At 33.4% G+C, this 22,584-nt stretch overlaps 4 protein-coding genes and 1 non-coding gene across 5 annotated transcripts in view; 2 read left to right on the forward strand and 3 right to left on the reverse strand.

The window, feature by feature from the left end:
• The first annotated feature begins 1,019 nt into the window (after positions 1–1,019).
• LOC106707749 (facilitated trehalose transporter Tret1) lies at positions 1,020–9,091 on the forward strand. The gene is made up of 4 exons (XM_014499163.2): positions 1,020–1,177; positions 6,237–6,375; positions 7,632–7,777; positions 7,937–9,091. Exons 1-4 carry the CDS (start codon positions 1,142–1,144, stop codon positions 9,089–9,091), a joined length of 1,476 nt encoding a protein of 491 aa, XP_014354649.2. The 5' UTR covers positions 1,020–1,141.
• Positions 9,092–9,920: 829 nt separating this feature from the next.
• Positions 9,921–12,056, reverse strand: LOC106707745 (facilitated trehalose transporter Tret1-like). The gene is made up of 2 exons (XM_014499159.2): positions 11,643–12,056; positions 9,921–11,277 (listed from the first exon to the last, which is right to left on the reverse strand). Exons 1-2 carry the CDS (start codon positions 11,953–11,955, stop codon positions 10,001–10,003), a joined length of 1,590 nt encoding a protein of 529 aa, XP_014354645.2. The 5' UTR covers positions 11,956–12,056; the 3' UTR covers positions 9,921–10,000.
• On the reverse strand, positions 11,382–11,463 carry Trnas-gcu. Its single transcript has one exon. It is a non-coding gene; the product is annotated as a tRNA-Ser (tRNA).
• Positions 12,057–13,625: 1,569 nt separating the features above from the next.
• On the reverse strand, positions 13,626–16,321 carry LOC106707747 (facilitated trehalose transporter Tret1-like). Its single transcript, XM_014499161.2, has 3 exons — positions 16,153–16,321; positions 15,251–15,386; positions 13,626–15,179 (listed from the first exon to the last, which is right to left on the reverse strand). Exons 1-3 carry the CDS (start codon positions 16,192–16,194, stop codon positions 13,897–13,899), a joined length of 1,461 nt encoding a protein of 486 aa, XP_014354647.2. The 5' UTR covers positions 16,195–16,321; the 3' UTR covers positions 13,626–13,896.
• A 5,401-nt stretch (positions 16,322–21,722) lies between these two features.
• The window catches only part of LOC106707739 (facilitated trehalose transporter Tret1-2 homolog), a 32,671-nt gene continuing 31,809 nt past the window's right edge, over positions 21,723–22,584 (forward strand). Inside the window, exon 1 of the mRNA XM_045683642.1 lies at positions 21,723–21,807. The gene's annotated coding sequence lies outside the window, so the exon portion shown is untranslated. The remainder of the gene's footprint in view (positions 21,808–22,584) is intronic.

Raw genomic sequence — 22,584 nt, forward strand, 5'->3', positions numbered from 1 at the left:
GTACTAAAATTTGTGCAGCGCCCCTATCGGGCGTAAAGTACACCAAATTTCTCACACTAATTTTAACAATTCTGCCATCGACGCTCCTTGATTTTTTCTGTGACGAAAATCTCTTTATAACATATATTAAGAGAAAAAAAAATTTAACGGAGATTTTTGCCTCAGAAAGCTACGGTTAAAAATGATTAAGCATTTAGTACTATAGTATTTTTAAAGGTATAAAACAGAATGGTACTTACTTAACTACGCATACACTGTTTTATAATTTAATTGAAAGAATGTTAACTGAATATTTATTTAAGAATCAACTTGTTAAACACAAGTGTTATAACTTGGTGTAATAAACATTTAGTTTCTAATCCATAGATAACATAACTAAATTGTCCTATCATACTAACTAGACACTTTGTTAACCATATCTTTATATATTTCTTATATAATATAGGCAAATTTCTTAAACATTTGTGCATGTAAAAAATTATTAACGCAATCGCCATCTATTTTAAAACGAAGTAAACCTGACCTTGACGATGGTTCATTGTTTCGTAATTTTAGTACGCGTAGGGATGTTTATCGGTTCTTTTCTTTGCTTGTCGAATAACGATTTTTACTGCGCCAATTTCGATCATACATAATAATAATATAAATTTAATAGGTGTTTCAAGAATTTTATCGCAACTAATATTTCTCACTGAACTAGTAAATACAATTACAATTGTGTTATCGTCACCTGCTATACTATAACTTTGAAAGTCGGCCGTTGTATTATGCCTATTTGATATCCCCGACATTGGCGCCGATAGTAGCGGTGCCAAAAATTGCAACTAAAAATAGAGATATATTTAACTGTCATTAATACCAACAGGCGCGTTTAAATCGGAACAAAAGCAAGTACTGTAATTTCCAAGCAAAAACCTATCCAGCGCGTATTACAGATTTGAGTGTATCGACATATTAGGAACATCACTATTTTGGCACGCAATCTGCCGTGGTTTGTTAGTACTATAGTGTGAGTCGCCCGGTTAGTTGAACGCGTTAGCGTATGTCGAGTTTGTTTTAAATTTACGTTTAGTTTTAAATACAAATGTACAAGTAATGCATAGTTGTTAAAAAGCGGTGAAGTAATTATGTGCAATGTGAAATGGCTAAAACAAAATTAACGCCTTTCGTGAAACAAGTAAGTGTGTGTTTAATTTATTTCATGAATTTGAAAAAGTCTTCACGAAACAATTATTTATTTATACATTGATTTTTTATATTTTTCCTTACTATATCTTACCGATATTATAAATGCGAATGTTTAGATGGATAGATGGATGTTTGTTTTAAGGTATCTCCGGAACGACTCAACGGATCTAGATGAAAGAATATATAGCATAGTCTGGAAGAACACATAGGCTAAGTTTAAGTTTTTTTTTAATTCCTCGCGGACGGAGCCTCGGGCGACAGCTAGTGTAGCATATATTAATTATATCTGGCACTAAAACATTGTTTTTAGTTTCGTCGATAAACTTATAAGAAAATATCCTTACTTCTTATCGGTACTTAGCTTCATTATATTTGGTTTTTATTTACTAATCGGTCTAAAAATGTTTATGAATGATTTTAACAAAAGAAATAGTAGACTGGAAACTCATTTAAATATACCAATACCTTTTAAAAATGTAGAAAATGAAGGAACACAAAAAAATGAAAGAAAATTTAACAGTTTAAATGTTTTTTTAAAACAATAAATAGCAAATTATATAAATCCATTTTCTGTTATGAGGGGATTTTGTTTTGCGACTTCTTTTCTATTTGCAATTATTGGTAGACGTATTATTTCTAGCTTAAAGCACATCCTAGTCTTCAACACGATTCAATCTTACTAATATATTAATAACACACATAAAAAAAAAATTCAGTCGAATTGATAACCTCCTTCTTTTTGAAGTCGGCTAAAAAGGCCAATGTTTAGGTTTATGGATATTTGTTTGAGGTAGCCGGACATAGGTAGGCTTTTTGATTGCGTGTCCGGCAAAAACGGTTTTCCGGCATTTGTTAGGCTTTTTTACATTTCCCAAACGAGAGTGTACCTATTAATACTGAGACAAAATCCTAAATAATATAGAGTGTCCGACCTTTCTACCCAAATGTCCGGCCAAACTGGCTGGTCTGTCCGGCTAGTAGGTTTGGCGACCTGGCAACCCTATCCAGAACGGCTCAACATATCTTGCTATAATTTTACATAGATGTAGGACATAGTCTGAAAGAACACATAGACTAGTAATTAAGTTTTTTTTTTTTCAAACAGCTAGTTATAACTATAAATGTTATAATTCATCTTTTACGATAATATAATTGCGATACCCAACTTATAAGATAGTGTAATCTGGTTATCCAAGTAAGTCTTATTTATTACAACTACAAGATCAGTAAAATATTATATAATTTTCATAAAATTACATGTTTTTCCTACAGAAATACGAAATAGTATACAAGTATAGAAATAAATAAATAAAATAGAAGTTTTTACTTTAATTTAGATTAACATTAACATTTTCATATGAATTTTTATTTTATTTTAATTTATTCGTTTTTTTTATTAATTCTTTATGCTGTTTGAAAATTTAACACAACAATTTTTATTCACAAGAATAAAGGCACTATGAAAATTAATCGTCAGTTTTCATTGAAGAAACACTTGAATTAAATACAAATTGTCATCTCTATTTTCTCAAAGGGAATAAGATGGGATGACAATAATTTATGTGAGATGACTCGTTATATTATAAATAATAACGTCTACGCGGAATTAAAAAAACACTATTAGTAACCTATGTTCTTCCAGACTATGTAAAATTACAGCGAGATCCATTTAGCCGTTTTGTAGATAACATATAAGAAACATCCATCAATTTAACATTCGCAATTTATAATATTAGCATGGTTGTAATGTTATTAAATCACTACCTCACTCAAAGTTAATTGGTAGTAAACCCTCAGTGTAGGTTTAAAAGACTTGTTGTGTTACGAATGAAAATAATTGAAAAGTGCACTTCTGAACTCAATTGTTTTGTACTAACTGTATCGTAAGTGTATAAAAATTTAGTGCAAACTTGTAGTTACAAACACTGTGCGAATTGTGACAAAGTACAGTTTCACTGACGGCCTACATGCCGGTCACCGACCGATTATTATTTGACCAATTACGTCATTACCTTGAAACTCACGTACTTGCAAATACCCATCTTACTGCTAATCTATTGACGTAACCTTTGATTTAATCTTATTAATATTATAAATGCGAATGTTTTGATGAATGCATGTACGTTTGTTAGAAGGTATATCAGGAACGGTTCAACGGATCTTGAAAAAATTTGGATGTAGAACAGTCTGGAAAAACACATAATTATACCTAAAGTTTTTTTTAATTACGTGTGACCGGAGTCGTAGGCGATAGCTAGTACTTTTATAAAAACATTTACGTAGCTTATATCCATAGGTCGCTGGTTCAGATCCGGCTCGAAGGACCATGTGGCAAAACTATGGTAGTGGTCTGTATTTTGTGGTTTAACTGTTAATTAATGGCCTCGGTATAAATGAGGTACACTCATTTATTTGCGGTATCAAAGAGAGAGAGTACAGTAAACGACTACAAAGTTGCCAGCATAAAAACATTGCCATGTTTAGTACAATAAAATTTTTTGCTAATTCCATCACTCATCTATACTAATATTATAATTAGAGAAAAAAATTGAATTATTGTTTATTTGCATTAAATACGCTCCGAAACTACTGAACCGTTGTCTTTCACTGTTAGGAAGCTGCACTGTCTTCGAGTGACAAAGACATTATTTATTACTAGATTTTTTTAATTCCGCGCAGACGAAGTCGCGTACGACTAGTTGTGTATAACAAAATGGTAATAATAAGATATTTTTTACATATATTTCGGCAGCGAGAACCCAATTTGAGACAACATAGACTATAAATAAGTCGTTATAAAACTCGACCTACATTTTTGTTTGTATTACGAACAGCAATGACCTTAATCATATCTGTTCAATATGTTATCGATCGCCTGTAAACCTTGTCAGTTACAGTATCAGTTCATGTCTCCCATGAAGGTAGAGACTAATCCTAAATTATGAGAGACTAGTCAACTACGCTGGCCCAGCTTGGGTTAGTTGACTTCATACATATCTTTGAATGTCTTCGCAGATATGTGCAGGTTTTAATAGTGGTAGACGCCAGCACCATCTGTTACGCGAATGGTGAAGTACCACGACCACAAAGTAGACAGGCGTCAAGTGAAAGTAATTCCGCGCACAGCCTGATGAGTGTAGATAGATATATGCTATCGCCGACTTATTTAGCACATTTAAAGAGCTACAATTCGTCCATACATCATTTTTATATAGGTCTACGTAAGCGCTGAAAGCAAAAATGTCCCTAATTTTCGCAACACATTTTGAAGCTAAATTAAAAACTACTAGTCTTCTAGATATGTAAAAAAAAAAAATGCCCATCCCAAGCCATCTGCAAGCACTTCCTTTCGATTAAAATAATTTTTATCAAAATCAGGGGCCGAGCATCGCGGTAACACACATAAAAAAACAGTCGAATTGATAACCTCCTTCTCTTTGAAGTCGGCTAAAAATAGTAGGTATTTAAGCAAGACATATGAGTGTCGATGGCTCGTGGTTAAGAGCTTGACTTATAATCTGCAGGGCATTGGTTCGATTCTCGCTATGTACTAATATGTTTTTCGATTTACATATGTACCTTTATCCGACGTTCTTACGGAAGGAAAACATCGTATATGTGTGAAGTAAACCAATTCCGCGCAGACGGATTCGCGGGCGACAGCTAGTTTTCCTATAAATCAGAAACATATGCTCATCTCTGTCATTATCTTGGATAAAACAAATATAACAATATGTTATGTTTTTAACAGAGATTTAGATCTCAGGAAACCCCACGTTTAAAGTAATTAAAAAGTCGGTTAAAAAAGGCATATGTTTTTTAAGTTTTTACCGAATTCGATAAATTAATTGGTTATTGAAATAATTACATCCGCATTCATTTAAAAATCTTATAATTTATTGTCAACTAGATGTCGCCTGCGACTTCGTCCTCGCTAAATTAAAAAAAAAAACTTAATAACGTATGAATTGTTCTTTCAGACTATGTTCTACATCTGTCCGAAATTTCATCAAGATCCATAAAGCCGTTCCGGAGATATCTTCAAACAAACATACATCCATCTAAACATTCGCATTTAAAATATGTATTAGTAAGATTGTTAATTAGCTGTTGCCCGCGACTCCGTCCGCGCGAAGTTAGGAAAAAAAAGGATTAGTTAGTAATCTACGCGTTCTTCCAGACTATGTTCTATATCTATGTATATATGTATATATCCCCACTAACAAACATACATCCATCCATTCATCCAAACATTCGCGTTTATGTTAGTAAGATAACCGTGTAGAGTTTTAAATTGTACTTTATGACTGACGGCTCGTCTAACAAATAACGCAAATCAACCAAATTAACTTTTTTTTTTGCTATTTCGTAAACTTGTATTTTTAGCTCATCAATATTACACGTTTAACTTTTTTACGGATAGATCGCCTTGTAATCGAGGTTAAACAGGTTTTTTTGTGTAATGAATAAAGGACTTCCAGAATGCCTATCTCAGAACACATTTTCTTTATTACCTATGTTTTGTTTAGGTTTTTTTACTTTTCTGTATAATGTAATCCTATAATATTGTTCCTCGGCATCTCTAAGCTGGAGCCATTGCATTACCTAATAGGTTTTTTCTTTATTTCCTACTTCTTAGATTGCTTCTTTCCCCATTTGTGTTATTACAATCTATAACTACTTTCGCTACGTACTTACATTACGTTATGTTAGGTTACCTACAAATATAATAAAACTAGCTATCGCCCGCGACACCTTCTGCGCGGAATTAAAAAAAATGATAAGTAGCCTATGTGTTCTTCCAGACTATGTTCGATATGTATGCCAAATTTCATCGAGGTTCGTTGAACCGTTCTGGAGATACCTTCTAACAAACATCCATCCATTTTAAAGAAGACCCCTTTCCCTTCCCACTCTTTAAAATAGGCCTCCGGCACGAACACTCATCAAACGAAACGCGGAATTGCTTCCACTTTACTGTTCTTGAAAGTAATTTAAATTGTTGATGTAACCTTAATAATGAAGGCTTTCAATTGATTTGTTTTCAGTGCATTGTGACGGGCGCGGTTGGTTGTAACATAATCTGTAACATCGGGTTCGTGTTTGGCCTACCCGGTGTCCTCTTGCCCGCATTACAGCAACCGCACTCAGAGATACCACTCACCAAAGTCAGCGCCTCATGGATCGGTAATTTGTACATATATTTTTGTACCTATTGTGAATCTCCACTCTAGATTTACATATTAATAATATAACCTAGAAAATAACAACAAAATTACATTGTTACTGCCGATCCTGATGTAGATATAGTGTGAAAAATCTACGCCTAGAAAGTACTTAAAAGTTTGTGAAGAAAGAAAGTCAAAGTAAGAATAATATATTAAAAAGGTATATATCTCTTATTGTTATATGTGTTAAAGTCTTGATTATCTTTACATTTGAATTTGCTAATATCATTAGAAGAATTAGATTGGAATGAGGTTATCAGAGAAATTGCAATGATAAAACGTGCCATTTGATAAGGCCTCTTCAACTGAACCGCCGTTTTTCATAAGCAGATGATATTAATAAATGTGTGAATGGAAAGTAAGATGATTAAATTATTTGTGTGGAATGGAACGAAACGGAAGTGTAAGCGAGAGGGTGTGTGAGCGTGTCACTTGATTATCGATACATCCCACTACTACAATTTTAGGTGCTCGTCCAGGATATGAACCAGGGACATCTCGCAATCCCGAACGATAAATTGTAGTAGTGGAATGTATCGATAACTTACACGTCGTTTGCTCTTTACATCCTTGGCGCGTTATCCTTTAACTCTGCCCCTCATTCGTCTCGCACACACACTCTCTCGCTTACACTTCCGTTTCATCTTATTTTCCATTCCCACATAAATCTATACAAAATAAAATGTGTTTATGTTACATCGAGTTTTTTTTTTTTCATAACTTGCGTAGTTTACGTATTTGGGTCTCTTATAACGAAAATCAAGTCGTTTAAATTTTTCGTCTATCTGTCTATCTGCAAGACCTGCTTTTGTATAATCTCGGAAACAGCTCGCCCAATTATGACGAGAAGATAGCTGAAAAGATAGCGGAAAAAAAAATAGAAAACGGGGTTAAAATGATCCTATGTCCGTTTCCTGGTTCTAAGCTACCTGCCCACCAATTTTCAGTCAAATCGATTCAGCCGTTCTTGAGTTATAAATGGTGTAACTAACACAACTTTCTTTTATATATATAGATTACTAATATTCAATCAGTAGTAATTGGATTTAGAATTTTAAAAAAAAATCGTTAAACAACCTAAAATATTGAATAAAAAAAATTATGCCAAGATTTTGACATTGTCGTAACCCTCTTCAAAATTGTTTAATGATACAAACTTTAATTCGAGGATGTAAGAACCCGAGTGTGATAACAGTTGGTATTACTTGATTTCAGCCTCAATTATAAGTATCACGACCCTGCTCGGGAACTTCGTGACTCCCAGCATCATGGAACGGTTCGGGAGGAGAATGGCACACATCTGTGCCAGTATACCGGCTGTCATCAGCTGGTTTGTCCTTGCTATGGCTACTGACGTCTATGTAAGTAGGAATATTTAATATGAGGAACACTTACGCTACCTCACCCTTCTTCCTAACTTCATCATTTATTCACTCATTTGAAACTTAAACTTCTTTAGGCGCGTTAGAAAATAATTTAAAAATAAAATGCCTATAACAAACGAAATGTTTATTTTCCAGATGGTGTTATTCGCCAGAGTTCTGCAAGGTCTGTCCGCGGGCGCAATCTTGCCGCTACGTTCAGTCCTCATCGGCGAATACGCGAGTCCTAAATACCGCGGCGGATTTCTCACAACTGTTTCTTTAGCGCAAGGATTTGGAATATTTCTGATACATTTCATTGGTTCTTTATTAAGTTGGCAAAGGATGAGTATCGTTTGTGGTGTTATCGCCTTTTTAAGTCTTGTCATGGCATTTTATTTACCCGAATCCCCGAGTTGGTTGGCAGTTAAAGGAAAATATGAAGAGTGTCAGAAAGCGTTCCGTTGGCTGAGAGGAGACGAAGAAGAAAAAGAATTAGAAGAATTAATAGAATCCCAAATAAAGTTAAGGAAGAAGAAAGAACGAGAAGAGAATGGACCGCAAGTTAATTGTATCAAGAAATTAGGCGCAGTTATTAACAGAAGGGAGTTTTATATGCCTTTAATTGTCGTATCACACTGTTCTGTGATGATACAAGCGTGTGGCAATTCAACTTTACCGGCTTTTTCAGTTCAAATTATAAGACTTATGATGGGTCCAACAGCTAACGCTCACGCTTGGATGGTAGCGTTAGATTCATTAAGATTATGTGTGAACATAGCTGCAGTTTTTATAATAAACAAATTTAAAAGACGTACTATATTGTTTTCGACTGGTGGTTTGTGTACTTTAGCACACGTGGCAATTGCAAGTTATATGTACGCTAAATCGAATAATTTATTATATTACGATGCTGAATGGATTCCTGGTTTATTAATAGTGTTACAGTTTTTCTGTATAGGTTTAGGAATGGTTCCGATGCCTACTGTGATATCAGGAGAATTGATACCTTTAGAATTTAGAAGCATAATATCTAGTATAGGTGTTGTTTTTCTAAGTGGAGTTATGTTTTTAGTTTTACAAACGTTTCCATTGTTAGTTGATAGTATAAATTTGTCAGGTACATATGCGATATATGCCGCGGTATTAATTTATTTATTTATAATGCTCTGGTTCATTCTACCGGAGACGAGCGGGAAGACTTTACAAGAAATAGAAAATGAACTGCGAGGTGACGTGACACGAATACAGGATATTGAAGCTGCAGTGAGTTTGAAACAAGAAGATGAAAGTGAAAAAGCTAGATCTGGATGAAATGATGACAATGAAAGGTTGCATTTACTTAATGAAGTAATTATAGTTATTCTTAAAGTCGTATTTAAATAGCGATTTCAGTTAAAAGTTACTATTTTTTACAACATAGGTCACTAGCCATTTTACTTTATAATATTTTCTATGTTCTTACAAGAAATTAGTTATTGAATTACTTGGTATTGTAAACGTAAAGTTCATATTATTGTAACTTTAAGACGTTGTTCGCACGGGCGCTTTTTAATCGCACGTTAAAAAAGCGTTCAAATAGAACAAATCTATTTATATGTATATTTTACGGCAGCGCTTTTAAAACGCGATACTGTTTTATCGCGTATTTATTGCATTTTGAGCGCTGCTAAACGCACAAGATATTTTAAACGTTCGTCGCTCAAGTTTCATCAATGCCGAGTTTTGTAGCGGCGTTAAAAAAAACGCTCGTGCGAATGAGTGCTAAATTTTGCTACTTAACAATTTTAAATGTTAGAAATACGTTTTTCTATTGATTACCGATACTACCTCGTATACATTCAAAAGACTGTGACATTCATGTATATTACTAAAAAATTTTAGAAACATTTTATTTTTTGAGAAGCAACTGACGAGAGAACAACAACTTTTAATTAGATAAATATAAATAAAATACAACATGTGCTTACGTAACTACTCAAAGCCTTTTATTTTAATTCTATCTTCTACAATAAAAAAAATCTTAAATTTAAGAAAATATTGGAGCTTTAAATTGTCATTGTTTAAAGTAGTACCTCAATTAAAAATAAAATTTGCAATAAAATTATGTGTTCAATCACTGAGACAAGTAATTGTGGTTATATTTCAGAGGAAACAAATAGACAAACATAACAATATATTTTTTATAAGAATCTTAAATATTATAACAATTTTGTTTTACATTTATTTCGATACAAAAAGCCTATTTAAAATCTCCACTTCTTGTGTTTCTCGTGGTCTTCCATGGAACTCATCTTCGATGTCTTGTAGTGTTTTATCCTTGGTCTCAGGTAATATGAACCATGTCACCAACAATCCATATGCCACCATTGACACATATAATCCAAACATACCATGCAAGTTGAAATTTTTCAACATGTGTAGCGCTGTTTTTGTGCTTGCAATATAATTTAGACAGAAAAACATTTGGGCCAACATGTTTGACATACCTCGGTATTCAAACGCAAATATTTCCCCAGCGAGGATATTTGGCACACACAAATTGCCTACAGAAAACGTGAAAACGTGAATATGTATAAGAAATACTCCTATCCACTTGTAATCTTTAATCAGCTGATGTGTTTTTGCATACGAATAGATTATTATAGTGATATAAGAGAGTATATTGCTAGAAATCGTTATCAAAAGCATCAACCTTCTTAGGAATTTCCTTATCAACAGAACTGTGCAAAAACTTGATACAGTTCTAAGGATGTCTGTGGAGATTATCATTAAAGATACGTCAATGTCTTGACCGACTAGTCTGTGAAATATATCCGAAGTGTACGCATCGAAAGTGGTCGCTCCAGACCACTCGTTTATAATGTGCAAGTGAAAAATTATAATAATAGGTTTGTAGAATTCTTTTTTCTTCCAAATCACGAAAAAGTTTACAATCTTATGCTGCAAATTGGCAATAAAAGTCTTGGATACTTTTCCTTCGAGTTCCACCATGTGGGTTCTGATCATCTTCTCCAGCTCCTCTTCTTCTTCAGGGTATCGCAGCCAGCGAAATGCGCGTCTACAATCTTCATACTTCCCACATGATGCTAAATAACTAGGTGATTCCGGAGATAATATTGCTACGATTGTATTCACCAGGGCTGTCAAACAGCAGACTAGAGCAGCAGTTTGCCAGGAATAAAACGCACCGACCGTATGATTGCACAGCACCCCTAAAGATATAGCCAGTGACATGGTGGTTAAGAACGCCCCTCTGTACTTCGGGCTGGAATATTCCCCGATCAGGACAGGAACTATGATGGCGGCGAATCCTAAGCAGAATCCCTGAATGAATCTCACCAATAGGATGACAGTTACATTAGTAGTGAGCAGTAAACTGCACCAAGTGGCAGTAAGTATGCCAGAGGTCAGTAGTGTAATAGTTCTGCGGCCGTATCTACCCATCAAAGTTGGTGTCATCATCAAGCCAAAGAAGAAAGATATGCCCGTGATTGAGGCTGGAAACACAATTACTTCCATGTTAATAATCAGTACTAGTCTAATATAAATTCTTGTACCTCAAATAACGTTAACTTCGTATTTCAATTAAAAATAAAATAATCGACGAGGATGGGATTCGAACCCACGCGTGCAGAGCACATTGGATTAGCAGTCCAACGCCTTAACCACTCGGCCACCTCGTCATGCTACACTTGTGTAAATTATATCGTGTCGATTATCATTATTATTACGTTTAAAAATGAATCAACCTCATGTCTAAATTAATCCATGATGTAATTCAACTAGTTCGTTCGTAGATCACTCATTATAGAGTGAGTCCAAATTGCTCAAGACCTAAGATAGATATCACAAGATGTCTCACCTATCCACGAAGCAGTTTCATCGTCAACATCCTGTGCTGACCTCAGTTGCGGCAGCAGAACGGAGCTGAATGACATTACTTGACTGGTAGACGTCATGCCGAGAGATACGCCGAGTATCGCGAAACACTGTAAACAAGTTTTTTTAAAGGGGAAAGAGCACCATGAAAACAAAAGAACAACATAACTCACGCCCGTAACCCAGAGAGGTAGGCAAAGATCAAGGACCTCCATTTGGTGTGGTCCTGATATACCTCTCCATACATGCATGTCGATTTTGGGTGCTCTTAATACCGTTCTTCTTGAGTATTCCATCAACCTGGCGGTAAAAGTTCAACTGGGACGACTCCGACAGACACCCACATTCGCGCCATATTTAAAGTGGAAGCAATTCGCGTTTTGTCTGATGAGTTTGCGATCCGGAGGTCGTGTAAATTTTACAAATACACTACACAGTAAGGGAACAGGGAGGGATTATATAAATATAAATGAAATGAAACCTGTCTTGCGAAGGGAGTCGCCAATGACCGTAAATCACTCATGACTGAAGTATGTCGATCACTCTGTGCTTTCGTGTCCATGGAATTCCCTGTGAAAATTTTCGTTCATGTTTATCGATAAACAAAAATTATGAGCAATAAAAATAAATATGTAAAAAGTATAAAATTAAATTATATAATAAAAGAAATAACTTACTCGAAAGATCGGTCTTTAAGACATTTTCAATGTAACTGATTCATTTTTACTTAAAAAAAAACATTAATACGTCGGGTTCCAACAACTTCAAAGTAAAATTTTTTTTAGGTATCACTTAAAGAATTTTATCACTGTTATGTATAACTTTGAAATGAATTAACATTTAAAACTATAAAAAGGTTTAATTAACAAAAAGAGATTAAGGAATGACGAAAAAAAAATTCATGAACGTGTATTAACCATAACTAAAGTATAATGAAATAAAATTAAAAACAAATTAATCACTGAAAAGGCTAAATGAATTATATTTACATTGTAATACTTACCGTGGGTTTCCGAGACCAAAATCTCCGTTTAAAACATATCTTTATGTCTGTTTTATCAAATACTAGCTTTTACCCGCGACTCCGTGCGCGCGGTATAAAAAAAATGCACACAAGATAAAAAAGTTTCTATGTCCGTCTCGTAGTTCTAAGCTACCTCCCCATCAATTTTCAGCTAAATCAGTTCGACCGATCTTGTGTTATAAATAGTGTAACTAACACGACTTTCTTTTATATAAATACTAACTTTTACCCGCGACTCCGTCCGCGCGGAATAAAAAATAGAAAACGGGGTAAAAATTATCCTATGTCCTTTTCCTGGTCCTAAGCTACCTGCCCACCAATTTTCAGTCAAATCGATTCAGCCGTTCTTGAGTTATAAATGGTGTAACTAACACAACTTTCTTTTATATATATACATATAGATAAGATGACAAACGATATGTTTTATACACAGACTTTGGCTTCCGAAACCCACGGTAAGTTTATTCCGCCACACAGCATTACACTAGCAAACTTGTAGAATTACATTATACTTAAAGATATAAAAGTAATGATCTTTTCAATTACAAAGACATTCCTACAATTCTCTTTGAAAAAAATCGTTCAACAACAATGAAAACCTACGCTATATAAACAACAGTACACTTGTTTCTACATCATCTATGGGCTTTTGTGTTTTGTTTACTCATTTTTCATCTTTACAAAAATAGATATATGTTCGCTGTACAAAAGTGGTAAAAGAACATCAAGTTATTTAAACTATATAGCAAACAATTTTGTATAATTAGTGGACCCAAAAAGTGTAATTAAAAACCTTAAAGTAAAGATCAATCATCAGTGAGGTATTCAAAAAAACTTAATTAGTAGCCTTTGTGTTCTTTCAGACTATGTTCTACATCCAAGTCAAATTTTGTTGATATCCATTGAGCCATTCTGGAAATACCTTCTAACAAACATACATCAAACATCTAAACTTTCGCATTTATAATATTAGTAAGATTCTTAATACAAATATGTCATATTATTTCAAGATATAGATTTCATCACGATCAGTCTGTTCTTTTTCCTATAGAGGTTCAGCACAGCATTTACTATTGCATTTATCTCTATCAGCCGTCATATCTGAATTCGCTCCCTTCTTATCCATTTCTCTTTCACAAAATCCATCCATCTTTTCTTTGGTCTTCAACTTTTGTAGACCATCCACATTCATTCTCACTACATTGTTATTTCTTTACGCTATATCCATTGACAATAATTCTATTGTCTTTCCAGTATCAGATGTACCTCTAAACTCATCTTCGATCTCTTGAAGAGTCTTATCCTTGGTTTCAGGTAAAAGCCACCATGATATTAGCAAACAATAACTAACTACGAATGTATACAAACAATAAGCACCATGCAATCCAATATTTTTAAATAGAAATGGCACAGTTTTCACAATTATAAAGAAACTTGTCGAATGGAATAAAACACTGATACCACCGGCCATGCTTCTAAATTCCAAAGGGAATAATTCCCCAGCTATTATATAACATATAGGTAAACTACCTAAACCTACAGTCAGCATATGAAAATGTAGTAATAAAATTCCTATCAGAGGATGATCATACAGAAGCAGATCCTCCTGTTTCAAATACGAGTACAATGCTGTGGCCAACATTGCGATGACAGCAAGAAATCCTGTCACTAATAACATAAATCTTCGCCTCATTTTCTTTATAAAATAAACACCTATAATATTAGAAATTATTCTTTGGGAATCTAAAGTTATTATTACTAATGCTAAATCTACATCTTTTCCAATGACCCTGTCTAGTAAATCCACTGTATAAGTTATCAAAATGTTTACACCAGCCCATTGAGATAGTGTATAAATATGAATCATTATAATTATCGGCTTATAAAACTCTTTCCTTTTAAACAAAGATTTTAAATACACTTTCCGATTTTTCAATGTTGTCAATACTGATTTTGTCTCCTTTACTCCAATATTTGTTTCTTCATCTAATCTTACTGTTATCATTCTTTCTAATTCATTTTCTTCACCGTCACCTCGTAGCCATCTGAATACTTTCTTACTTTCATCGTATTTACCCCTATCAGCTAGCCAGCTCGGTGATTCGGGTGATAATAGCACTATTATCAAATCAGCTATTGTTATAAATGCGCAGTAGACCGCCGTCGTTTGCCAATGTAAGTAGGACCCTAAGGTGTGTACAATGAGTACACCGACGGAGATCATCACAGATATGATGGTTAAGAAAGCACCTCGGTTCTTCGGACTTGTGTATTCCCCAATCAGTACTGGTCCCAATGTAGTTCCCATTCCCATTGATAGACCTTGAAGTAACCTTGATATAATAAGCATGGGTATGTTAGTGGCTAAGATAATACCTATCCAGCCTAATAACATGGGAATGAGGCTCACCATACTGGCAATTCTTCTGCCGTATTTTCCCATAATCACAGGAATCATGAAATTGCCAACGACTAGAGCAAAACCACTGACGGAAACTGGAAGAAAGAAATTATACTTTAAGATTTTGTTGGTTGCCTTGTTGATAAGATTAATATAATATATTTACCAATCCAGGAGCCTGAGGAATCGTCAATAGGTATAGTGGAATCTGGTGTTTGAAGCTGTGGAAGCAGGATGGCTGCGAATCCATTACAGATGCCATGCCCGGCCAGGTTCAATGTCACACCCGATGTTACGAAGGACTGAGGCGAAAGAAAGATTTCGTTTTTATAGTACAAGATGGCAAAAGAAGCGAGCGACCACGAGAGCATACATATACTAATTAAAGAACAAGGGTTTTTCACTTTTCTTTACATTCTTTACCCTGTCAAATCCACTTCACCTTACCATCCTTTTCAGCTTTATTTTTTTCTTATTATGAGATATTTTAGAATATAATATTCTTATCTTTGCGAGCACAGAAGTTATCAAACAGTTATTACAAATTTCACAAATATACTGAGATAATAAAATTAGGTAATCACAATAGAAATGTTTGGTGTATTTAAAAAAGTTTTCAGTCCAAATAATTACTTAAGCCCGCTACACAATTTCAGTTTTAACTGTACAGTTTCAACTGTTCAGTTTTATTGAAAGTAAAAATGTAATTCTTTCAGTTAAAACTAAAAAATATATATATTTTTATTATATGTAGATGTTATAGTTTAATTACTTAAATCACATTGTTTGTGTACGTTATCAACACACTAGAATGAAAACAAAGTTCAAGTATGTTATATCTGCCATTCTGCATTTAACTCAGTTGTTTGAGATGTAGATGTTAAAAATATTTTTTTTATAATACAAAACTACTTGACCACGATCCTACCTGATGTTTAGTAGTGCAAGATTGTACGCTCTTTATTAATTGCACACACCAACATCGTACTTAGACGGAAACACTGACCAAAGATTAACTTAAACGCTACCAATGTCTTCTAAGGTTAAAATTATAGAAACAAAGATTACCTGCTTTACGAATGGTGTTATCCATTTCGATTTTCTCGACATTTTCACAAATAAAACTACAAATTTTTAACATAAAAAATTTAAAATATACTTCTTCAAACATTGAAGATATTCATATAAAACCTTTTTTAGATTTAATTTAATTTAACAACAATAACGTACGCATTATAAGAATTTTGATAATCAAATAAATATGTCACTAATTATTATTTTGTTACAGCGTGGCGTATCACATGTTATAAAAAATTGTTCTTTATATAAACAGTTATCTGTTAATTGTGTTTAGGTCTGCAAGTATTAACTAATTTAAATCAAACTATACGCTATTCTAAATTAATACCAAAACTGTTGATTAAGATATGAATATTATTAAAATGTTGACGGACAAATATTCTGTTACTTTAGAATAGTAACAATAAAGCAATCTAATAAAATCTGATTAAATTCTAGTGTCACAATGTTATTTACCATATTCCTACAAAACAGTTTCACCGTTTTTTATGAAATTTTGTATTCATATTCAGTAGGTCTGAGAATTGTCTACTATTTTTCATACACCTATTAAGTCGTCGTGGACGAAGTCACAGGCAACTGCTAGTGTTTGATAAATTAAGTGTACCAACACGATAACCTACAACTGACTTAATATCGCGTTTTTTTACTTTCAATTATGTGTTACATGTACCTTTAGTTACGACATAATATTTTAATGTTTCAGAAACTACTATTTAATAATCATTTTCATTCCAGACTTTTTAGGTTATCTCCAGTTGTTTTTTTTATGATATCTGAATAAAGATTTCCAAAGTCCTTCTAAGAAAATCTATTGGTATAAAATAAGATAGAGAAGATTTTAGATCGTAGTCGGAATGAGCTTTATAAGAATATGCCATCTGAATAGGAAATTTTTAAATGTTCTAGTATATAAAAACATTTTTTTACCTTAATTTTTGTTGTTTGCAATGAATCTTCTATTTGCTATTTTGCTATTCAAAAAAGTAAATAAGATAAATGCCGGTGAAAATGATTCCTGATATTTTAACAGAATGCCGGATGTTTTGATTTCTTTGTTTACAAATTGTCTTTGATTCCTATAAAAATATTGATCCATTAATAATGATATATCGGAAGGAAAGTAAATTTTCCCGCAAAACGTAACTACAAATAATCTGCCAACAACTTATTCTTTCGAATGCCTAATCTTACAAATATTATAAATGCGAATGTTTAGATAGATGGATATTTGTTTGAAGGTATCTCCGGAACGACACGACGGATCTTATTGAAATTTGACACCGATGTGGAACATAGTCTGGAAGGACAACTAGGCTACTTATTAAGTTTTTTAATTCCACGAGGACGGAGTCACAGGCGACAGCTATTATTTAAATAATTTTGTTTGAGTTTATTCTAATTAGATACATAAGCAGACAATACGCAGATGAGGGGAGTAGGGAACGACTCGTACCATATGTGACCAGTGCATTGATAACTCTGTCGAATTTATTAGCTTTATTTAACTAATTATTAAAAAATCAGAATGATTCATCGTGAAATTCCTCTATCAAAAAACACTTGCATTAAAGACAGATAGAAAGAAAAAACATTTATTACCACACAAAGAATACAAAACGCACAAGGAACAAACTAAACGTCACGTCATTTAAACGTCTCTGTTCAATACAAAGAAAACGAGAGAATAAAGTTATTACTCAATGAAAACTTATAGTAATAAGATGTCTAAAACTTATGCATTTGTAGTACTTAGTACATATTCTAATACTATACTAAATCAACCAATTAAATGCGGAAGATTTTATGACCTTGTTTCACCTTTAAAGAGCTGACTCAGCAAAACCCTGATGTCTATTACAATCAAATGTTATCATTAGATTATAACTTCTACAACAAATATTAATATATTAATATCTTAAGTATTATAACATTGAATGTAAATACCAGATGTCCTCAGTCTATTATAAGATGTATACTTAAAGATCTCTGCAAGACAAGTATTTAAATAATAAGCTAGCGTATAAATATTGAACATTTTACTATGATTATGAAATAGACGTACTTTCTTACAATCCAATAATCAATCCTTAATATATATCCAAAGATTGATTACTTTGTGTAGTACTAAATTAGATATACTAACATTAAGACAGGTGTTAAGTAGAAGAAATTTCGCATTTCGTCTGGTGAGCGTGGTGCAGGAGACCTAATTTTAGTCCTCTTTCCCTTCCCATCCTTTATTATTACGAAGGGATGGGAATATAAATGGATTTGGCGGAGGAAGGAACGCATAAGTAGAGAAATATCCTCTTTCTGTGCGTCACCTTCTCCGTTGATTAAAGGTAGGCAACGCATCTGCATTTGCGGATGTCTATGGGCAACGGTCGCCCGCTATTTCGGCGAATCCAGATGACGATTTGCTCATTTCCCTCATTTTGATATTAAAAAAAGATCTACGATAGATCACGGTTTACGAGTACTGCGATTTTTAAAACAATTGGATTAAAAATGTTAATTAAAAATGTCATAAATTGGGTTTCAGTTAGTTTAGAATATAACTATTATATACTAACTAGCTGTCGCCCGCGACTCCGTCCGCGCGCAGTTAAAAAAAAACTAAATGGGGGGGGGGTTATGAAAAATAGATGTTGGCCGATTCTCAGACCTACTGAATATGCTCACAAAATTTCATGAGAATCGGTCAAGCCGTTTCGGAGGAGTACGGGAACGGAAACTGTGACACGAGAATTTTATATATTAGATATGTATATATAAAATGTTATACATTTTATCATAACAAATTAACATCTGCTGCTAAATTAGGTCAAATGAACACGAAGCGAGTCATTTGCACTTTATGTACATTATTATATTGTTACCAAAGTTTTTGTGTTGATTTGACAGTGACATAATTTGTGCCATTAATTTTTACTCCACTGACAAATATATAGTCCACGGGTAATAATAATAATATCCATATATCATTTTGAACTCCAAAATTTCTTAAAAATATGATCTCAAGATAAAACAATTATTTTTGGCAATCAAAGTGAAATGGTTATTTCATCATTTGACCGACTTCGTATCGTTTCTGACAGAATCGTTTCGAATGGATAATGTAAAGTTACCACATAACGTAATTTGCAAAATTACATATATCTTAATTCATCTTCAAATAATTCGTGACTGTTTTTATAACCTAAAATGGCATCTTTGTAACTAGGCGTTTGGAACTATACTCTGAACTACATTTGTTGATAAAATTGAGTAATATTAAATATCCACCTAATTTTACTTATATTAAACTAGCTATCGCTCGCGACTCCATTCCCGCGCAGTTAAAAAAAACGTTATAAGTATCTTATGTGTTCTTCCAGACTATGATCTACATCTATGCCAAATTTCATCAAGATCCGTTGAGTCGTTCTGGAGATACCTTCAAACAAACATCCATCCAAACAATCGCATTTATAATATTAGTAAGAAGTAAGATGGAAGAGTTTGAATATATGGATGATAGTCACTATGTTACTTTACAACGAAGCTAATCTATATATATATATATATATATAATATATGATAATGAATTGCTGTTCGTTAGTCTCACTAAACTCACACTCGAGAACGGCTGAACAGATTTATCTTATCTTAGTCTTGAAATGTTCGTGGAGGTCTAGGGAAGGTTTAAAAGGCGAGAAAAAATTCATACCGCTATTAAGTTTTTTTTAACTGCGCGTGGACGGAGTCGCGGGCGACAGCTAGTTACGAATAAATCATTTATCAGATAAAAATGTCTATACGGTCGAGAAACGAACGAGTTTGTTGTAGCGGTGTGTTATATGTGACCGTTATTCTAAGATCTGTATACAGCGGTTCGGGGTTAATATCAACTCACATGTCTGTCTAAATGCGGCCAACTAGCTTTAAAACTGGCAAAAAAAACGCGAATATAAGAGGAATTGCTTACAAACAAATAATTATGAATGGAAATTTTCCTAAATCGTGTATTAGTGTACTAAATATACGATGGGGCGTACATCTGTGACGTCACCAAATACTTCGTTAACACGCGCTTTGTGGCGACCTGCCAACTGTCGGACCAAAGTCAATGTTAGCGAAAAGAGAACAATATTGATGTTGTTAATTGTAGGAAAATATCTTGTTATACTAAAGTGAAATATGAACATTAAGGTATAACCACAGGTGGGCACAGTTAATCAAAAAGTTAACTTCGTTAATCGTTAATTCGTTAATTAAAAAATTAACTTCGTTAATCGTTAAAGCGTTAAATTCTCGAAAATTTAACGCAAGTTAAAGTTAACGTTAACAGTTAACCATACTAAAACTATACATTCTAATTTCACACTTATTGTGGCGACACTTGTTTAAAATATTATTTTGACTATACATTCTATAACACATTAGTATTAGAGACAAGTATGAATGCATTATAGTATATTTCATTACGAGTGCTGTAAGCCTGTCATTGCAAAGAGGTCCGACAAATGTCTACCCGAGCCGAGGTGCAGCCGAAGGTGAGGGTTGACAGTAAGAACAATTTGTAATGACAATTCCGCACGTGTATTAAACAACTATTTTTAATACAGTTGCGAAAAAATGAAGTAACTTCATATAATAATAAAAACACAATAAACTCAACTAACTAAAATGTTTGGAAAATGGCGCCAACTGTAAAAGAATACAAACAGATTTTTTTTTTTTGTTTTCTTCACCCATTCTGGGTTGGCCAAGGGAACTATGCCCAAACAGCCTTGATGCCCAGCCAGCCGAGTAGATTTTTATTGATATGAAATGAAAATGAAATTTAATGGGATGAAATAAACCTAACCTAATTCATTGAATCAAATCATTAAATCTGATATTGTAACAAACTAGGAGCTACTTTTTAGAAATATTTGCATGAATCATAATAACTTCAATGATTTTTTTTTTTGTAAAAACTACGTGGTTGGTTTTTTCTTTTTAAGAGACATTATTTTGACAGTTGGGAAAGAGAACGCACGAGATTGGAAAAGCTAAAGAAAAAGCATGAGTAAAAAAGTGTTTTTAATACAGTTGCTCAAAAAGTGGCGTATTGCAGGGGCGAAGAGCGTTCGGAATGTGGGCTATTACATACACGTGCTTTTATATACTCGTAATGAAATATACTATTTCGAACCTTCTTTTTATTTTGTCCTGTTGTTCACGTCTTTCTCGGACGCTCTGATGCATACACTTGCACGCGAACTTCACATATAACAATTATTATCAACTCGTTCGTTCACCATTCGAGTCGCCGACAGTCGCCCAACATGGCTGAACTTACGAGCGAGGCGTGGCACGTAATTTAAACAAAATGACAGCACGTCTCCAAGTTTCTAATTTAACGATTAACGGACTTAATTAACGGAAGTTGAGTTTAACGGAAGTTAACAAAAGCGTTAACACTTTTTGAAGTTAACTTAAAAGTTAATCCGTTAAGCAAAATGTTAACTTCGTTAATTAACGATTAACGGATTAACGAGTTAATGCCCAGCTCTGGGTATAACCTTAAATTTCAACTATCAGTTTTAGCTTCATAGTGATGTGACCTGCTTAAAAACATCGATTAAAGTGAATTAATCGATACGCACTTCAAATGTGAGTCGAATTCAGTTGTTATGAAATTTCCATGTCTTTTTACATTCTTAATGTTTAAAAAAAAAAAGTTCACTGACGCAACATTGTAACGACGTTCGACATGAATATAAAATAAATATGTAATCGTTTTAAAAAATGGTAAGCAATTGTACAGTTGTAACTTGGAAAGAATTAATAAAATTTTATCACCGCCTTTACAAGGTTAGCTTGTTGTATTTTGATGAAGTGTCAAATCTTAACCCAATTTCTTTTTAACTAATTAAGACGACTTATTATTATAATCTACTTAACATCTATTTGTTTATCTACAAAATTGGTTTTTAATTTACGTATTTTAATGTAGTGACAAGTTAATTTTTTTAACAACCTCGATCATTTTAAGGTTAACATTAAAATTGTCATTTTAAACATTAATATATAATTAAAATAATATTTAATCGCCTTCAGAATACAAAAAAATCTTTCCATGCGCTCGCAAAAACAAAATTTACTAATTTTCTGCAATTCATTAAAACATTGCGACATTGGTTCAAGTGAAGCTGGATCATGGTGTAGTATGTATGGTATCACCAGTGTAGATGGATCTCGAATGTGAAAAGAGTCGAAGGTCGCTCAGTACCCAAACAAACACATTGCCCCGGCGCGTAACGAAAGTCGCCGCACTTGCGTAATGAACTAGTGATGTGCCTGTAGTAGCTATTTCGATAAAAATCTCTTTAAATTACACTTATATGTCATTGGCCAAAATATGATATTTTCAGCAAAATTGAGTGATAA

This window comes from Papilio machaon, chromosome 23 (genome assembly GCF_912999745.1).
Source record: "Papilio machaon chromosome 23, ilPapMach1.1, whole genome shotgun sequence".
Classification (NCBI taxonomy): Eukaryota; Metazoa; Arthropoda; class Insecta; order Lepidoptera; family Papilionidae; genus Papilio; species Papilio machaon.

Bases quoted from the DNA above. Each gene is read 5' to 3' on its own strand.
- LOC106707749 (XM_014499163.2), top strand. From the start codon at position 1,142: ATGGCTAAAACAAAATTAACGCCTTTCGTGAAACAA. The intron at 1,178-6,236 runs GTAAGTGTGTGT...ATTTGTTTTCAG, and splicing joins TAACGCCTTTCGTGAAACAA to TGCATTGTGACGGGCGCGGT. The intron at 6,376-7,631 runs GTAATTTGTACA...ACTTGATTTCAG, and splicing joins AGTCAGCGCCTCATGGATCG to CCTCAATTATAAGTATCACG.
- LOC106707745 (XM_014499159.2), bottom strand. From the start codon at position 11,955: ATGGAATACTCAAGAAGAACGGTATTAAGAGCACCCAAAATCGACATG. The intron at 11,278-11,642 runs GTGAGACATCTT...TTGTGTTTCCAG, and splicing joins TGAAACTGCTTCGTGGATAG to CCTCAATCACGGGCATATCT.
- LOC106707747 (XM_014499161.2), bottom strand. From the start codon at position 16,194: ATGTCGAGAAAATCGAAATGGATAACACCATTCGTAAAGCAG. The intron at 15,387-16,152 runs GTAATCTTTGTT...CTTTCGCCTCAG, and splicing joins TAACACCATTCGTAAAGCAG to TCCTTCGTAACATCGGGTGT. The intron at 15,180-15,250 runs GTAAATATATTA...TCTTTCTTCCAG, and splicing joins TTCCTCAGGCTCCTGGATTG to TTTCCGTCAGTGGTTTTGCT.